Consider the following 18,942-nt stretch of genomic DNA (forward strand, 5'->3'; position numbering starts at 1 on the left):
GCACTGCTCCGCTAACGATACCCAGGTTACATTAATACCAAACCGGACACCACATCTGCCCTAGCAAATCTCAGCAACTGCCTAGAGGACATGGATGAAAGAGAACTTTCTCCATTTGAACAGTAGCAAGATTGGGGCTTATTGGGACACCCAAACTGGTCACCAATGCAGGAAACTGCCCTACAATCAGTGGCCAGGCTATCCCTGTCATCTCTAACCTAGGAGTCAAGTTTGATCCTTCTCTGTCCCTCAATGCCCCCCCCCCCACAAAAAAAAGTCCATTGAAAAAGTATTGCCCGCGTCATACCATCACTCTCCCAGCCAGATGCAGAGAAACTAATCCACGCCTTCATCTTCTCTCAGATTGACTACAGCAATGCGCTGTTTGGGGGCCTCCCAGCCAAATCACTACAGAGGCTCCAACTAATCCAACTTAACAGTGCTGCCCAGAGTCCTGACCAGGACCAAGAAGTCAAACCACATGACCCCGATCCTGGCCAAAATCCACTGGCTACCGGTTAACTACAGGATCGGCTTCAAAATCCTCAAAATGCTTGTATTTAAAGCCATGAATGGATTAAAACTCACTTCTATGTTTTTCATAGTCCTAGTCCCAATAGAATACGTATTTGCACCAAACCCACTATTGCTATTTTACCTGCCTTGATTCTAAATATTTGTTGTTTTTATTGTATGTAATATTAAAAAGAAATCCTCAGACATTTGAGAAGAGTAATGAAAGTGCTGTATAGATTAGATGTATTATTATTAGGCCTGATTGATAAAGTTGTAAGCCATGCTCCCCAAAGATTGCCCAGGGATTTCAGCGCCTCCTGGTAAAGAAGAAGAATCCCAATAGCAAGCTAATAGGATTGTAACTCATCCAGCCGTAACATTTACATTCATTGTTATTTGGGTTGTCAAATTTACATTGGTTATTATTCAGGTCATGTAAGGGCCCAATTATGACATGGGTTGCCAGGCTTGGATCTCTGACTTTATGAATTTCTAGCATTGAGATAATCAGCTTAGAGTTGCTGATTGGAAGTCGACACCATTCTGAAGGCCACCACTGAGCATGCTGTCAAATTGCTGGTGTAGCTCGCCTGCTCTGTCTTGCAGGAGAATTAAATGATTTCTTCCTCGTGTGAAGTGCACCAGAGCAGCATGAGGCCTTCATTTGCTCCAGCCTGACACTGCTCCTGAGCTGTGGACGGGCAAAGCTCGTCTTAAAGGGATACACTCCAAATCCAGTCGGTGCTTTATATTTCCCATTAATTTGCCTGAAGTCTGCAGATCTCTTCCAATGCATAGAGCATTACTCACACTAAAGATAAGCATGACCTTCATTTGACTTTAAACCACTTCTGATTTATTGAAACATCTGCCAAACTATTGAGTGAACCATCTCTTTAACTATTCCATCTTTGACCCAGCGCTCCCTCAATCAAAAAAAGTTTCTCACAGTTTCTTCACCATAGCAACAAAGTTCTATATGTGCTATGGAACTTTTTCTCCAAACTCAGCCATCGGTCGCCACAGATCAGGAATCACCCAGGAAATGGATAGAGGAGACTGGATCCAGTTCATTGATCTCAGGCATTCAGCAAATTTCCCAGTTCAGTAAAGTGAGACGACTCCAATGATTTTCTGGGCCGGTGTATGTATTGCTTTCTGCTGGCTGCCGGTGGTACAGAGAAACCAATCCATGAGATGGCATCACTGTATTAAGATGATGGCATTGGGCTGAATACAAATTATCAAAGAAATGGAGAGCGAGACTCTGGGTCCTGCTCCAATACTATAACAATCCTTCCTTCAGCCCTTTCTCACTTCCTTAATGATACCTATCCAATGATCGGTCATGACTGGATTGGAGATAGAAAGTTAACCTATATAGTAAACCCTTGATTTTCACCTATCCAACAGTGTTAAAGGTCAACTGTCACTTAGAACCAACTTGTCTGGTTTAAAATGGCCTCTGTGGCATCGATATGAGTCAAAGATGTATAGTGTCTAAATAGGATAATTTTGGTCAAAAAGTCAGTCTCGTTCCAAACTGAGTTTTGCAAATGAGTTTGTCACGACTTACAGGAGGGTTGTGTGTGGCGATCTTGCCCAGTGCCCACTAACATGAGAGAAGCTGCTGTGCTGATTGCGCTCTATCAGTTGTGTGCACTGTATTCAACCATAGCAGCCAGAATCTCCAGACAGTGAGACAGACCTGCCCATTACACAGCGCCTCATGACTTGTTTACATAAGATAATAAGTCGCCAATGTAATGTTGAAATGACCCTTGGCCATAAGCCCTTTATGGTGTGGCCACTTGCTAGTGTGTTTTATTGTGTCTGCCACTTTTTGGGGTAAAATGAGAATTGAGATGATCAGAGCGCACTTGTATCCCAACTGCAACCTGTCAAAATTCCAAAACCCATTCACAAGCATCTTGTCCCCCGCGACCTGTTTTGTAACACGATTCCATATGAAACACTGCCGGACAGATGAACACTCTGGTAATAGTTGTAAAAAAAAAAAAAAATGGCATTGAAGCACACACACAGCCACTCGCCAGTGACCTGATAAGCTGATTGTGGCCTGGCTCAATGTGCCTGCTAGCTACTACTTGCTAGCGTCATTGACAAACACAGAGTTCGAACTTAGCTAGCTAGCAAGTGATTTTTGGCAGTGATAACAGCTTACAGATGATTAAGTTGTATTTTTTTATTTAAACTTTATTTAACTAGGCAAGTCCATTAAGAACAAATCCTTATTTACAATGACAACCCACCAAAAAGCAAAAGGCCTCCTGCGGGGATGTGGGCTGGGATTTAAAAAAAATTATACAAAAATATATACACTACTGTTCAAAAGTTTGGAGTCACTTAGAAAAATAATTGTTCATTAAAATAACAGCAAATTGATCAGAAATACAGTGTAGACATTGTTAATGTTGTAAATGACTATTATAGCTGGAAGTGGCTGATTTAAAAAATATAATAATAATTTATGGAATATCTACATAAATGTACAGAGGCCCAATTTCAGCAACCATCACTCCTGTGTTTCAATGACACGTTGTGGAAGCTAAGAACAAGAATAGACTGACGAGTTTCAGAAGAAAGTTATTTGTTTCTGGCCATTTTGAGCCTGCAATCGAAACCCACAAAAGCTGATGCTCTAGTCTAAAGAAGGACAGTTTTACTGCTTCTTTAATCAGAACAACAGTTTTCAGCTGTGCTAACATAATTGCAAAAGGGTTTTCTAATGATCAATTAGCCTTTTAAAAGGATTAGCTAACACAACGTGCCATTGGAACACAGGAGTGATGGTTGCTGATAATGGGCCTCTGTACTCCATTAAAAATCAGCTGTTTCCAGCTACAATAGTCATTTTACATCATTAACAATGTCTACGCTGTATTTCTTTTAATGGACAAAAAATTTGCTTTTCTTTAAAAAACAAGGACATTTGAACAGTAGTGTATATAAATATAGGACATCACGACAAGAGACAACACCACATAGAGACCTAAGGCAGCAACACATGACAACACAGCGTGGTAGCAACACATGGTAGCAGCACAAAACATGGTACTAACATTATTGGGCACAAAGGGCAAGAAGGTAGAGACAACAATACATCACGCAAAGCAGCCTCAACTGTTAGTAAGAGTGTCCATGATTGAGTCTTTGAATGAAGAGATTGAGATAAAACTGTCCAGTTTGAGTGTTTGTTGCAGCTCGTTCCAGTCGCCAGCTGCAGCGAACTGAAAAGACGAGCGACCCAGGGATGTGTGCGCTTTGGGGACCCTTAACAGAATGTGACTGGCAGAACGGGTGTTGCATGTGGAGGATGAGGGCTGCAGTAGATCTCAGCTAGGGGAGAGTGAGGCCTAAGAGGGTTTAATAAAATGTAATAAGCATGAACCAGTGGGTCTTGCAACAGGTATACAGAGATAACCAGTGTACAGAGGAGTATAGAGTGCAGTGATGTGTCCTATAAGGAGCATTCGTGGCAAATCTGATGGCCGAATGGTAAAGAACATCTAGCCGCTTGAGAGCACCCTTACCTGCCGATCTATAAATTATGTCTCTGTAATCTAGCATGGGAAGGATGGTGATCTGAATCAGGGTTAGTTTGGCAGCTGGGGTGAAAGAGACTTGTAATCAGAATTCAGTCCTGAGCCCGCAGCCAGACTTTCCCGACTTTATAGGCTGTATGCAGTGCACTGACATTTTTCATGAACATTTTTTTTTACTTGAGAAATACTGCACCAAACACCTCAGCTAGATGTAAAATTGCACAACTAAGACCTCAGCAAAAACATCTAAAATCTTCAAAACGAGGCCAAATCAGGAAGTGCAGTCTACCTTTAACTTCAGTGTTTGCACTGCATGGGCTGGGTTGGACAAAGAAACAACTGCGCTGCCTCTCAAAACCCATAGAGGACACTGTAAAGAGTTATGGTTTCTTTAAAATGTTCATACTGGAACAACACAGTTTCTCTTGTCCTCAAGTGGCTTTTACAAGCGTGTTAGTTCGGAGTGGATAACATCACTGGCCAAGGTTAAGCAGCACTTACAATGCAGAAGAGTTTGACGTGTCAACAGGGGTCACTGACTAATTCAGAGGTGAGATGATTCGTCCATTGGCCACCCTGGGGATCTCTACAAGAAGCAGCCATGTCATCAAGTATTTTTCTATTAGATAACAGTGGATCCTAAATAGAAAGGGATGTTGGCCATAATGACTTGATTAGACAACCTTTGTATCTGAGGTGTTAATAATAAATTAGTGCAGTGGGCCCTATGGGTATTTCAACTTTCTCAACCTCTCAAGTTGAGTCTTCAAAGCTTGATTATTTATTGTTATTCATACATCTACCGGAAACAACATATTTTTCATCCCATCTTGCCAGGGGCCGACTGACTATTCAGTTGCAAAATATATAACCCACCCACTCCCCTGTCAGCTGGCTAAACAAAGCCTGTGCAGACATCCCTACTAAGAGCTACTGCCTGGCCATTATACCAGCTGTAAGAATGCTAATGACTACCCTCGGCACCAGTTCCTATACACACAAACACAGGGTGGCAGGTAGCCTGGTGGTTAGAACCTAGTAACTGAATGGTCGCTAGTGCCAGTCCCCGAGCTGACAAGGTGAAAAATCTGTCCTAATTGCTCCATGGTCACCATTAATAATTGCAGACCCCAGCTGTGATTCCACTCTCCCGAGGGTGTTTCGGGAGAGTTGGATTATGTAAAGAAACACATTTCCAATTTACACATGCAATACACACTTTTACATGTGTGAAATTGGACAAACATAAGCACCCACCAAATTATTTTTCAAAGTTCCTTTCAATAGTTTATTGAAATACATTGTGCAAAATAGATTGATTTTGACACCTACGCCGGACGACACGAAATTACATAGGCCTCTCAACCACGTGTTTTTCATAAGGAATCAGTGCATCTTAACAACAGAGCACAATATTCCTTATTTTATTTAGGGAGCTTGCATCCATTCATGATGCAATGCAGGCATGCTTAAAACCACCATATTATCTAGACGATTATTCTGTCAATGTTCTTCCTTGGAAATCACATGCACCCAACCCAACTAACCGTCAATGAGCACACAACTCAGCTCCTTGGCTGGACTGCTGTTTACCTTCTCTCCATAGCCAAATATAGACAGAGAAACGTAAGCTGTTCGCGCGCCCTGCTGGAGATCACCACGTGGCTTTCTTGTAGTCACCATTCACGTTGCTACGGCGACGATGCAAGCGAGGCTACGGTTGGTTGAGCAGCGATGACGTCAGGTGGATCTCGGGAATTCCGTATGCACCGAGTGGCAGAAAAGCTGAGTTGAGAACTCATCAGACAGGTCCGGAAAAAGTGGTAACACAACTAGCAAGAAACATTCTGTGGGACATGGCTTTTAATTATTTTCAAGTTGATGTTATAGAAGTGTTGCCTATGTATTTTATTAAGAGAAAATTAGATGCAACCTTCGAAAGTGGTATCAAACCCAATGACCATACCTCAACCAATATTCATAAACATTAGATTTGAGAGCTGCACCGCTGGGGGACAACTGAGGGGCAGACTGCAGACTTGCACATGTAAGTTTCTTACACAGAATAATGTAGATGTTGACAACTTTTTACAATGTTTCACTGGAGATGATGATTGTGAAGGATGTTGGTGATTGTGGTTGTTACAAATCATATACCATTTTCTAATTACATCAATGCATAATGTTTTCCAGACAAAATAGATGTTGTACTGAATGACCTCTCATTTATTTGGACTTGACATTGCCAGCAAACAGGGCAGTATGAATGTAGGGTTAACAAAAATGTTTCGTTTGCTTATGCTCTGGTCACATCCTTTTAACGTGGGTCAATTAAAAGTACAGTCTACAATATAACTTGAGTTAATATTATTCTGCTTAGGCATCATTCTATATATTTGTTTTGTTGTCCTTTTATCGTTCGCTGAGTTCATGTTTTTAGTGGACTATTGGGTTCATGCACTAACCCATCCTATAGTTAGCTCTGCAGCACAATGAGTCAGGACTTTGACATTAGGGAATTGTATAACAGATATAAACCTGATCAACACGTTTGGGCAGTCCAGGGGCTGTTTCCTTGACGGTGCCTGTTTAGTAATTATTTAGGCCCGGTCTCTGCTACAGCAGCTGGTTCTGCAAAGTTATCAGCCTGGTGACAAACTTCACATGATGAAGGGGCCACGTGATAAAGGTTGGAAGGGGAAAAAAATCAGTGTGATCTTTCTCGCGTATGTCAAGTGAAACGTCTCACTTCTCTGCAGTTCTCATGCTACAGACACGGACTCTTCCAGTGCTACTTCTCAGCGCATATATCGATACGATCTGTCTGACGTACATAGAACTGTAACTGACTCTTACAACATGCTACTTTACTGTGTGTGTCTGACCCATTGGGTGTAGTAGACCTATGGCCGCTTTTCCTTGCTAAACTTTATTGTCAGCATGTCTGTGTCAATAAATACATTCTTAAATAAACCTTTGGTCTCAGTCCACATTTGTGCCCTTTCCCTGGCCAAGGTCGATCTGCAACATACGTACTCTGAGTGACCTTATCGTGGAGCTTTGCCATAGAAGGATCACTGACGCTGTGCGAACACACAAGCGGCTCAAATATCCTCCCTCCTCTCAACGTTTCCCAAACCCTTGGGCCGTCTTTAAATAGATAAGCACTTCATGTTGGTGGCTGTGGGGGGCACAACCTGAGTGTAACTGGTGTGAAATGGCTCGCTAGATAGCGTTCAGATCGGTGACGTCACTCCGCCTGAGACCCTGAAGTAGTTGTTTCTCTTGCCCTGCAAGGGCCGCAGCTTTTGTGGAGCCATAGGTAACGATGATTCATGGGAGCCTGTTGTTGATGTGTTCAGAGGGTCTCTGGTTCAAGCCTAGTTTTCAACATGGAGTGGGCCGGAAGCAATATTGTAACATGAGCAAGGTGCTTTTCAGCCATACCAGGTCTCCACAGGTGAGTCAGCAAAACAAATAGACTTCTCTAATGGGGTTCAGAAGAGAGGTGGTTAGACAATAGATGGATAGAAAGGGTTCCCATCAAGATTTGATCTAATTCAAAGAGTGAACTGAAATGTATGAATTGAAAATGGCCCATTATTTGCTATGATGACTTTTCAACTCAAGTGCTTGAAATCACTGCACTCAAACTAACTCTAACCCAGGTTTCTCACAGAAAGGGTCAGTTCAAACACTTTTACATATCAACTAACTTTTGTGTTTGCATTTTCCCCTCTACAGAAGGTCAGCCATGTTCCCTGATGCTCTGGAGGCAGTTGGCCGGGTGGAGGGCTTGCCCCTGACCTCCCCCGCAACCCCAACCTTACCCGACCCCGATGAAGAGGAAGGCCAGAGGGAGGTGGTGCCGTGGACCAGTCCCAGGCAGAGGGCTGGCCGCTATCGTCACAGCCTGCAGATACTGAAGCCCTTCAGGATAACGCACAAGTAAGCACACTCTTTTTAGGCCAGGGGTTCCCAAACCTTTTGGGCCCACGACCCCATTTTGATATTTGAAAATTCTTGCGACCTCCACCATGTGAAAAATGATGTAATTAACAGACAATGTTTATTTTTTTTATTTGGGGCTATGACAGTCAATTGAAAAACATTCTAGCGTCTGACTGTCTTAACTCACCATCTCATAAAATATATATATATATATTTTTTGGGGGTACTTTTACCCCTTTTTCTCCCCCAATTTCGTAATATCCAATTGGTAGTTAGTCTTGTCCCATCACTGCAACTCCCGTACGGACTCGGGAGAGGCGAAGGACGAGAGCCATGCGTCCTCTGAAACACAACCCAACCAAGCCGCACTGCTTCTTGACACACTGCTCGCTTAACCCGGAAGCCAGCCGCACCCGGCCCGCCACAAGGAGTCACCACAGCGCGATGGGACAAGGACATTCCGGCCGGCCAAACCCTCCCTAACCCGGACGAGTTCCTAGTTTCCCAGTTTTGAACGCAACCGTAATGCTCAGAGGGAGACAGCAGGCTATTCCCTTTGAGTCAGTAACCAAAACTCCTCTGTAGTGACCCATGAATGCATTCGTTTAAATTTCACTCACCGGCATCGCAACTGAGCCAGAATCACAGTCAAACGGATTGGGAAGTAGGTATCAAAGTGCTCTTCCAAGCATTGGAGGTGAGCAGTCGTCCCTTGTGTGGGACACTTATAGATGCTGTTTTCTGTTAGAAACATGCACAGCCAAGGGAAGGGGGCATGGTTCACTTTTGAAAGACTCTGTCCAATAAGAATTATTTCCACTGATTCGGTCACTTGTCTGTAGAATGTTTTTGTATTTCCCCTGCATGCTTGCGTTCAGTTTCCCAAATATGTCTGTTACGTAGGCAAGGAGACACAACAGTTCCTCTCTCAAAGCAAAAAAATCTTTCCAACACTCCCCCTCGATAACCATAAAGCCTCAGTGTGAAATAGAACGTTGTCATGCTCTGATATCATATCTCCACATAGCTTTGCAAACAGGCGTTCGCTCAGTGGATGTGGTAGTTTACAATCGAAGTTACCTGCTGCAGTATACAGTATCTCAGAGTTCTGTGCCCCGCTCTCTTGCCACCAGTTGCTTTCGGTGTATCATACAATGTGTCCATATGGCAGAGGGAGACACATTCTCTGCAATAGTGTGTGGTTTCATTTACATTTACGTCATTTAGCAGACTCTCTTATCCAGAGCGACTTACAAATTGGTGCATTCACCTTATGTTTCATAGCGTAACAGGCCTAGCCATTCACCGTGGGAATGATTCAAGTGCAACAGTCAAGTGAGGCCTTTTCCCATGATCTAAGGGAGCTCTCTGGTTGAATTTTATCTTTTAGATTTGAATAATTTTCATTTCGATTTTTACAATGATTCTGAGATACAAAGACGATATTATAATATATTTATTTTTGTATATATTTTTCAGGATTTTGGAAATTCTCCCGCGACCCCATTTTCATTTCAGGCAACCCCACATGGGGTTGCGACCCCTAGTTTGGGAACCGCTGTTTTAGGGCCTTTACTAATCGTCAAAGATCCTGCAATGTTAACATGAGACAGTGTGCCCTGCTGAGTTGTGAGTGTATAGGGTACATGGCTGCATCCCAAATGGCACTCAATTCCCTTCATAGTGCAGTAGTATAGGCCCTGGTCAAAATAAGTGCACTATGAAGGGAATAGGTTGCCATTTGGGACTCAACTATAGTCTTCCTGTTTCAAGCGAGCAGCAGGAGGCCATGATAAGGGAATTGACTTATCCCCCGCTAACAGAGGGCTCTGTGTTTGAACGCACACTGACTGATAAACTGTCCCTGAACTTTTTTCACAGCTCCCCAAGATTTCTATGAAGTGCCTGCAAACTGCTGTTCAAACAACGGTGGTTCATGATTCATCTTTCCCCAGTCAAAGTGAAGGCTCAGGGGCTCTTTTCTTTTCTCTCAGGGGCCAGCATGTTCTCTCTCTCGCTCTATCTCTCCACCAAGCACCCAGATGATGCCTAGATTTTCATTCAGTCCATTCTTTTCTGCTCCTGTCTTTCTCGCAGGCACCAGCACCCAGTCGACAATGCTGGCCTCTTCTCCTTCATGACTCTGCACTGGCTCACCCCACTCGCACGGAGGGCCCACAAGACATCCAGCCTCTCCATAGATGATGTATGGGGCCTATCCTGCCACGAGGCCTCTGAATTCAACGGTCAGAGGTGAGGCTATTGTCAAACATCAATCCCCAAGCACCCTATGGTCCATTGAGTCTCCATAGGTTCAACAGGGTTATTATTTTGTATCTTATCAGAAACCCAATGTTTTCTCCTTCAACAAATATTTGATGAATCACTTTTCCTGCCCCTGTGCGAGTTAAACCAGAAAACAGTAGTGCAGCCAAGGTTTCTCAAGGTTATCTCAGTGGACCTCCACATTTGCCGTTTGTGGGATTTCCCAGAGTCACCCTCCACAGAGGTTGATTGCCAGATTTGATGAACACCTTGTCACTTCACCATCTAGAGAGATGGCAGTTAGGGAGGGTGGTATTAATAGCCTAGGATTAGAGATTAGTGTGTTAGAGAGTTAGCCAGGACTAGCCTCGCTCAGTCTTGCCTACAGAGAGAACAGTTATGTCATTATCCCTCGTCCTCGCCTCAGTGCGGCTGCCTAAACAGCATCTCAAGCAATCCTTTATGTCCTCACCCTTATGGAGGTGAATCTGTCATTCATGAATGAATGAATGAACACAAGAAGGACATTAAATGGTGGATCATTTGTGACTCATCTTAAATGACTTCCACATTTTGATCAAAAGCAGAAATTCCTGTCAGCTAGGCTTATAACATGCTATAGGGGACTACAGGGGAGAGAGGCATGAGAAGAGCTCGCAGTATGTCCCTGGCCTGGGTCCAAACGTGGCCCAGAAAACAGACACAATGATATGCTTGTGCCACGTCTGAGAAAAAGAGGTAGAGTGGAGGGTTTAAGTTTGTGTTTACATGGCTAGAACAGTTACGTAACGCAACTACCAAAGAGGGGGATGGGAGAGGAGCCAGAAAGCCCCCTGGGAGAGTTGACACTTGAGTGCCAAAAGAAGGTGCTATTCATGAAACGCTAGCAGACTAGCCCCTAACTGCATTCAGTCACCACATTTGTTTTCTTAGGCATGTTTTTCCTAAGGCTAGCCAGTACAAAGTGTTGCTATTAGGCCTACATTTTGCAGCACCGACTTTTTTTATTTTATTACTTTCAGTTTTATTAAGACAAGTGAAAGGTGTTTTATAGATTTATTTGGACGGGATTTATTTTGCTTGTATACAGGCTTGAAAGGCTTCTCTCTAAGTCAAACTGCTTGGTGTTTTGAACATTGATATCAATTCAAACCAAAAACTCCAATGATTATATATTTACACTAAGCTTTGAATGTTTCATTTCCTGCAAACCTCTCTCTGCATAGACGGGTTAGTGTAGCTATACTGTTAATTGTAATTTCTCACTCAGCTCGGAGGTAAATGTGAATTAAAGTTTTAATTATCTGCCCACGGGAGAATGTGCACGGGTTAGTGCACTTTGTATCTCTGTAATGTTTTTAATAAACTCATTAACACATCAATTAGATGTGGCACCTGCTCTATCCTTCTCTTTTTCCAGCCATTAGGAATGATACATTAAGACAAGGCATTTCTCTCTTTATGGAGAATTTACACACCACATATTTAACATGCTTGCGCGTAATGCTCACGCAACTTTTATCCTACGTGCCATCCATTCTCATCTCCATTGGGCTCGTTGGCCGTTGCTGTGGTTAATCTGACCCACAATGTTAAATTAGTCTATTTAGTGTAAAATACTGGTATGAATTATGCATTTTTCCAAAGATAATAATTTTGTCCTCAATGCTAATTTCCATCACCATCAACTTAATATTAGCTGATCTATCACCTTCATCTGTCTGCAGAGTGCATACTAATTTGGAAAGATGTACAGATAGTGCATTCGGAAAGTGTTCAGATCCCTTGACTTTTTCCACATTTTGTTACGTTACAGCCTTATTCTAAAATGGATTAAAAAAAATATATATCCTGATCAATCTACACACAATACCCCATAATGACAAAGTGAAAACAGGTTGAGAATTTTTTTGCAGTTGTATAAAAAATTGTTTTATTTTATATACGTATTCAGACCCTTTGCTATGCGACTCGAAATTAAGCTCATGGGCATCCTGTTTCCATTGATCATCCTTGATGTTTCTACAACTTGATTGGAATCTGTCTATATAAGGTCCCACAGTTGACAGTGCATGTCAGAGCTAAAACCAAGCCATGAGGTCGAAGGAATTGTCCATAGAGCTCCGAGACAGGATTGTGTTGGGGTACAGATCTGGGGAAGGGTACCAAAAAATGTCTGCAGCATTGAAGGTCCCCAAAAACACAGTGGCCATCATTCTTAAATGGAAGAAGCTTGGAACCACCAATACTTTTCCTAGAGCTAGCCGCTTGGCCAAACTGAGCAATCGGGGAAGAAGGACCTTGGTCAGGGAGGTGACCAAGAACCCGATGGTCACTCTGACGCTCCCCATCCAACCTGACAGAGCTTGAGAGAATCTGCAGAGAACAATGGGAGAAACTCCAAAAATAAAGGTGTGCCAAGCTTTTGTAATGTCATACCCAAGAAGACTCAAGGATGTAATCGCTGCCAAAGGTGCTTCAACAAAGTACTGAGTAAAGGGTCTGAATACTTATGTAAATGTAATATTTACTTTTTTTAGGGTTTCTAAAAACATGTTTTTGCTTTGTCGTTATGGGGTATTGTATGTAGATTGATGAGGGGGGGAAAATGATTTAGAGGCTGTAACGTAACAAAATGTGGAAAAAGTTAAGAGGTCTAAATACTTTCCAAATGCACTGTAACTGCCAAAATAAAGGAAACCCCAACCTTGTCTCTTCATAGGGCGTTGGGCTACCATAAGCCGCCAAAACAGTTTCAATGTGCCTTGGTAAAGATTCTATGTATCTGGACCTCTATTTGAAGGTCGTGACAATTCTTCCACGAGAAATTCCATCATTTGGTGTTTTGTTGATTGTGGTGGAAAACCCTGTCTCAGGTGCTGCTCCGGAATCTCCCATGAGTGTTCAATTGGATTAAGATCTGGTGACTGAGACACATTCACACCTAACACACATTCACACCCCTTAAACACCCTATGCTCCTTTGAGATCCCTCATTCAACATCACTGAGATGTCATTTAGCGATGGTAGCCAAAAGATTGGGCTACTGAGCATTTCATTTATAATATTTCATTTCTAAACATAGTACAATAATCATAACCATTGCAAAATAAGTTCCTCACCTATTCTGGCCATGATGAATTCATATTCCCGAAGTAGCCATACAACAAATTACCATGCACATCTCATTTAATTGGGTCTATTAGATTATAATTATAAGGCTGTTATTGCTCTGAAATGAAGCGCTGTTTATAACATACAGGTGAACAGACAGTTGATCTTCTGCATTGACGTGTTTAGGCCACCACTAAGTAGGCCTACTGTAGGCCGTCATTGTAAATAAGAATGTGTTCTTAACTGACTTGCCTAGTAAAATGAAGGTTCAATTCAACAACAAAAAACGACCCCCAAAAAAAGTGTTTTCATCAGAATGTTTCAGAATTCGCGGGCAGTGCAGCGTATTTAGGTTTGGGAAAAGGTAAATGCACAATGGTATTGAATTCAAACGATCGGTTTACAGGTCCACAACCATTTGCAATAGTTTTTCTCTTTCAAAAATGGTCAGACGGCAAATGTCACTGCAAAAGAACATGCTGCACCTCCAGAGACACTTGATCAAGTTGGCCGTTGCTATTTCCTTTACATACTGTCTTGGCCTAATTCCAATACTTCCAATGTATACAGCAAATAAGGGTGTTATTGTCACCATAAAAGGTGAATGATGGGCGTTTTTCAGGCGGCGTTATAATGCTCTTTCACGTGCACGCAGTTTTACAATGTCTGATTTATATCAGAAGCATGCATCACCCCTAGATGGGACCGTCTTGCCTAGTTAAATAAATACAATAAAATGTATGGCGTGCGCCAAGTTTATAAATTGCAATATTTTTGTGTGTGCACAATCTTTGCACAAATGGCTAATTTATTTAGTGTAAAATTTAGGTAACAGTTATAAATGAGGCCCAGGTGTTTTTGCCATCCCTTGAATAGGAAAAGGTTAGAACTGGGTGAAGGCTAATCAGATCCTATTGCCATGGTCTCAAGTTTCATATCTCTCTCTCTGTCTCTGTCTCTGTCTCTCTCTCTCTCTCTGTCTCTCTTTCTCTTTCTTTCTTCCCCCCATGGTCAGACTGGAGAACCTGTGGCATGATGAGCTGAAACAGAAGGGGAAAGACGGGGCATCACTGTCTCGCGTCTTCTGGAGGTTCTGCCAGACCCGCATGCTGGTTGCCATCTTCTCTCTCCTCATCACCATGGTCACTGGCTTTGTTGGGCCTGTAAGTACACTCCAAATACCTCCTACTTTCTTTGTCTTCTGCTGCAGCCCTCAATCTGCCTGCATACTGGCTCAGAGACTGGGGATGTGTTCACACATAAAGTCCCATTCCCTATGAAGTGCTCTACTTTTGACCAGGGCCTGTAGGACTCTGGTCAAAAGTAGTGCATGTTACAGCAGCGGTCCCCATTACACCATGGACCGTTCTCATATAGACAATATTTTCCAGGACCGGCTGTGGGATATCGATTAGGCCTACAAGTTTAGCATAGCTGCTTTTTCATAACATTTTAGTTTAAGTAGGTCTGTGACATTATAAAAACATAAAGTGCATATTTTTCTCTAATAATCATATAATAAAAACATTGCAACTCACCATGACGCTGAATCAATGGGAGTCCTGAACTTGTTTCCCGGCAACAAGACAGTCCCATCTAGGGGTGATGGTCTACTCCGTAATTTCGTTTTTGTTGCCGTCATTGCGGAAAACCCTGTTGCGCAGAGATTAGGATGTTGGAAATGGAAGCAACGCTTTCAGTGCTTTTGTGGCTATCTCAGGATATTCAGACATAATTTTAATCCGGAAGGTCGGCATAGATGAAATTCTCAAACATACTTAGGCCACCGTCATTTGCAACCTCAAGGAGTTGATCTTCTTCCTGCACGGACATGGACAATTCACCTGGGACCTTCACAAATGGGTCGAGGATCCATTCCTTAACACTTCGTGGGTCTTTGGCGGTTGGGAAGTAACGCTCGAGCTCCGTTGACAGCGAAGCTAGGTGACCGTGCACCAGCAGGGAGAAAGACGGCCCAGTCTCAAGTCTCCCAAAATCCCTGCTAATGTTTGGAACATGTCAAAAATGCCCCTGTCCACTCGCCATCCCCACAGTTCCAGTTTGGCTTTGAATGCAGCCACTTTATCTACCAACTTAATGACAGTTGTCATTTTCCCCTGAAGTGACAGATTGAGTTTGTTGAACATGTCGCACAGGTAAGCGAGTTTTGCGACCCATTCCTCGTCTATGAAATGTGCTGCCAGTGGTGACTTTTTTTCTGAAAGAAATCTCTGCAGCAGCTCTCGTAACTCAAACACTCTCTCCAGCGACGTTTATTTGTTTATATTCATGTCAGCTAATGTAGCTAGCTAGTAAAAAGTTGGCGGGCAACCCAGCTCACGCAGACTGTGATGAACTCGCAGCGCGAGCATTACTCATTCAAAAACTGTCAACTATTGTGGGCGTGACAGAGATATTAGAGTGGTGAGAAAAGGACCAACAGACTGCACCAAGGTCAATGTAATTACTGCACAAATAGCCCATAATTGTATATAATTATTCTTTTATATTACCGATTTTAAAAAATTATGATTTATCCTTTCCGTGCGGCCCGGTGGTGGGGACCGCTGCTCTACAGGGAATAGATTGCCATTCGGGACGTACCCTAGCTCTAACTGCTTAAAAAAGCACTTCATCCAATTTCACGCTGGTCTGAAAATTGAAATGAAAACATACCAGAAGATTAGAAGGCTTTAGATGGTGAAACCCATATTAATCCTCCAGATTAGCCATTGGTACCACGGTTACACTTTGTCCCAGAAATAGGCTGTTCTTTTCCAGCTGCCACACTTCGGACTTCATTTCCCCCTCCTACCTAAAATACCCCAAATTAGTACACATTTGTGCTGATATTGCACCACAATGCGGGCGCTTATTGCAGTCATATTAAACACAATTTAAGATGAAAGGCAATTAAATTCGGAGTTCATCAAATGAGATATTGAGTGGCTGTATTGTTTCCAACACCTCTGGCTGTTTATATGGATGTCATGCTAGGTCTATGTGTGGCATGCTACTGTACATGCTAGCAGCTTTCCTCATTTGACTAATTATTAACTGTAATTACAAGTTACACAATGAATCATTTGTCTCACATTCCTGCCTGGGTGCTATGTAAGCCTACTGTACAGATTTATTTGGCATAGATTGAACTATAGTAGCACTGATAATCTTACTGTAATTACGATTTTGGACGCCTGCACATTTTCAGACCTTGAGTGGTCTAATGTTGAGATGAGTTCATGACCCCAGTCAGTTATGATGTACGGTGCATTCGAAAGTATTCAGACCCCTTGACTTTTTCCACATTTTTTACGTTACAGTCTTATTCTAAAATTGATAACTTTTTTTTGTATTCAAATTTATATAAGTATTTAGACCCTTTACTCAGTACTTTGTTGAAGCACCTTTGGCAGGGATTACAGCCTCGAGTCTTCTTGGGTATGATGCTACAAGCTTGGCACACCATTATTTCTCCCATTCTTCTCTGCAGATCCTCTCAAACTCTGTCAGGTTGGATAGGAAACGTCGCTGCACAGCTATTTTCAGGTTTCTCCAGAGATGTTAGATCGGGTTCTAGTCCGTCTCTGGCTGGGTCACTCAAGGACATTCGGACACTTCTGCGCTGTCTTGGATGTGTGCTTAGGGTTGTTGTCCTGTTGGAAGGTGAACTTCCTCCCCAGTCTGAGGTCCTGAGTACTCTGAAGCAGGTTTTCATGAAGGATCTCTGTGCTTTGCTCTGTTCATCTTTCCTTCAATCCTGACTAGTCTCCCTGCCGCTGAAAAACATCCCCACAGCATGATGCTGCCACCACCATGCTTCACAGTAGGGACGGTGCCATGTTTCCTCCAGACGTGACCCTTGGCATTCAGGCCAAATAGTTCAATCTTGGTTGCATCAGACCAGAGAATCTTGTTTCTCATGGAGGTCGCTGTGTTGTTGGGGACCTTCAATGCTGCAGACATTCTTTGGTACCCTTTCCCAGATCTGTTCCTTGACACAATCCTGTCTCAGAGCTCTTTGACCTCACGGCTTCGTTTTTGCTCTGAAATGCAATTTCAACTGTGGGACCTTATATAGACAGGTGTGTGCCTTTCCAAATCATGTCCAATCAATTGAATTTACAATAGGTGGACTCCAATCAAGTTGTCGAAACATCTCAAGGATGATCAATGGGAACAGGATGCACCTGAGCTCAATTTCGAGTCTCAGAGCAAAGGGTCTGAATAGTTATGCAAATAAGGCATTTCTGTTTTTATTTTTTAATACACTTTCAAAATAACATTTCGCTTTGTCATTATGGGGTATTGTGTGTAGATTGATTTTTATTTAATCCATTTTAGAATAAGGTTGTAACGTAACAAAATGTGGATAAAGTCATCTAGGTCTGATTACTTTCCGAATGCACTGTAGATCCAGTGTAGATCCGTATGCCTCAATCCCAAATGAAAGGGAAAGATAGGCACAGTCTTAAATGATGACATTATATGGTGCCTATCTTTCCCATTGTCCTTCCAAAGTCTCCAGTTCACTGTCTTCCTCAATTACCTTATTGTATATCTCTACTCTGGATCGGAATGTTCCTCTTTCTGCATACACTTCATTCCTCTCCTCCTTCCTCTCCCTCTTCTACGCTTCCTTTCTTACCTCTCCCTTTCCCACCTCATTCCCATTCCCAGGCTCTCCTGGTGCGTGCCCTGCTGGAGTATTCTCAGAGTGCGGAGGCCTGGCTGCCCTACGGCCTCTCCCTAGTGGCAGGGATCTTCCTGATGGAGCTGATGCGTTCCTGGTCGCTGGCGCTCATGTGGGCCGTCAACTACCGCACCGCCGCTCGCCTCCGGGGTGCAGCGCTCACATTCGCCTTCCACAAGATCCTCCGCCTGCGCAGCACCAAAGACATCAGTGCTGGAGAGGTGAGTGTTTGTTAGCCTGGTCCCAGATCTGTTTGTGCAGTATAGCCAACTCCTATGGTCATTGTCATGCCTGGTCCCAAACAGATCTGCAGACAGGCTAGGGTGTTTGTGTGATGGTGGACCAAATCAATCCCTTACCCCACAGTAGGTTTGCGAAGGGTCAGAACTTTTCGGTAAATTTCCGGAAATTTTCCATGGGAAGTTGAGCCCGGGAATTTGGGGAATTTTGCTTAAATTTATTAAAAAAGTTAGCTTATAACAGTGAACCTTTTTTTGTGTGATACGCATAAGGCAATTCTAGATCTTGTGGCATATTTTGGTTAAACTACACTGCTCAAAAAAATAAAGAGAACACTAAAATAACACATCCTAGATCTGAATGAATGAAATAATCTTATTAAATACTTTTTTCTTTACATAGTTGAATGTGCTGACAACAAAATCACACAAAAATAATCAATGGAAATCCAATGTATCAACCCATGGAGGTCTGGATTTGGAGTCACACTCAAAAAATGAAAGTGGAAAACCACACTACAGGCTGATCCAACTTTGATGTAATGTCCTTAAAACAAGTCAAAATGAGGCTCAGTAGTGTGTGTGGCCTCCACGTGC

General features: G+C 42.8%; 1 protein-coding gene across 2 annotated transcripts in view; it reads left to right on the forward strand.

Annotated features, from left to right (window-relative positions):
* Window positions 1-5,858: 5,858 nt before the first annotated feature.
* The window catches only part of wu:fb13g09 (multidrug resistance-associated protein 5), a 56,226-nt gene continuing 43,142 nt past the window's right edge, over window positions 5,859-18,942 (forward strand). The window contains exons 1-5 of one of the 2 annotated variants that reach the window (XM_029725728.1): window positions 5,859-6,129; window positions 7,827-8,030; window positions 10,131-10,286; window positions 14,429-14,576; window positions 18,094-18,327. In XM_029725728.1, the coding sequence (XP_029581588.1) occupies window positions 7,837-8,030; window positions 10,131-10,286; window positions 14,429-14,576; window positions 18,094-18,327 (732 nt within the window). In that variant the 5' untranslated portion in view covers window positions 5,859-6,129; window positions 7,827-7,836. Of the gene's footprint in view, window positions 6,130-7,347; window positions 7,543-7,826; window positions 8,031-10,130; window positions 10,287-14,428; window positions 14,577-18,093; window positions 18,328-18,942 lie in introns of those variants that run through there. The other variant, XM_029725736.1, reaches the window with a different exon arrangement.

Source organism: Salmo trutta, chromosome 3 (assembly GCF_901001165.1).
Source record: "Salmo trutta chromosome 3, fSalTru1.1, whole genome shotgun sequence".
Lineage (NCBI taxonomy): Eukaryota > Metazoa > Chordata > Actinopteri > Salmoniformes > Salmonidae > Salmo > Salmo trutta.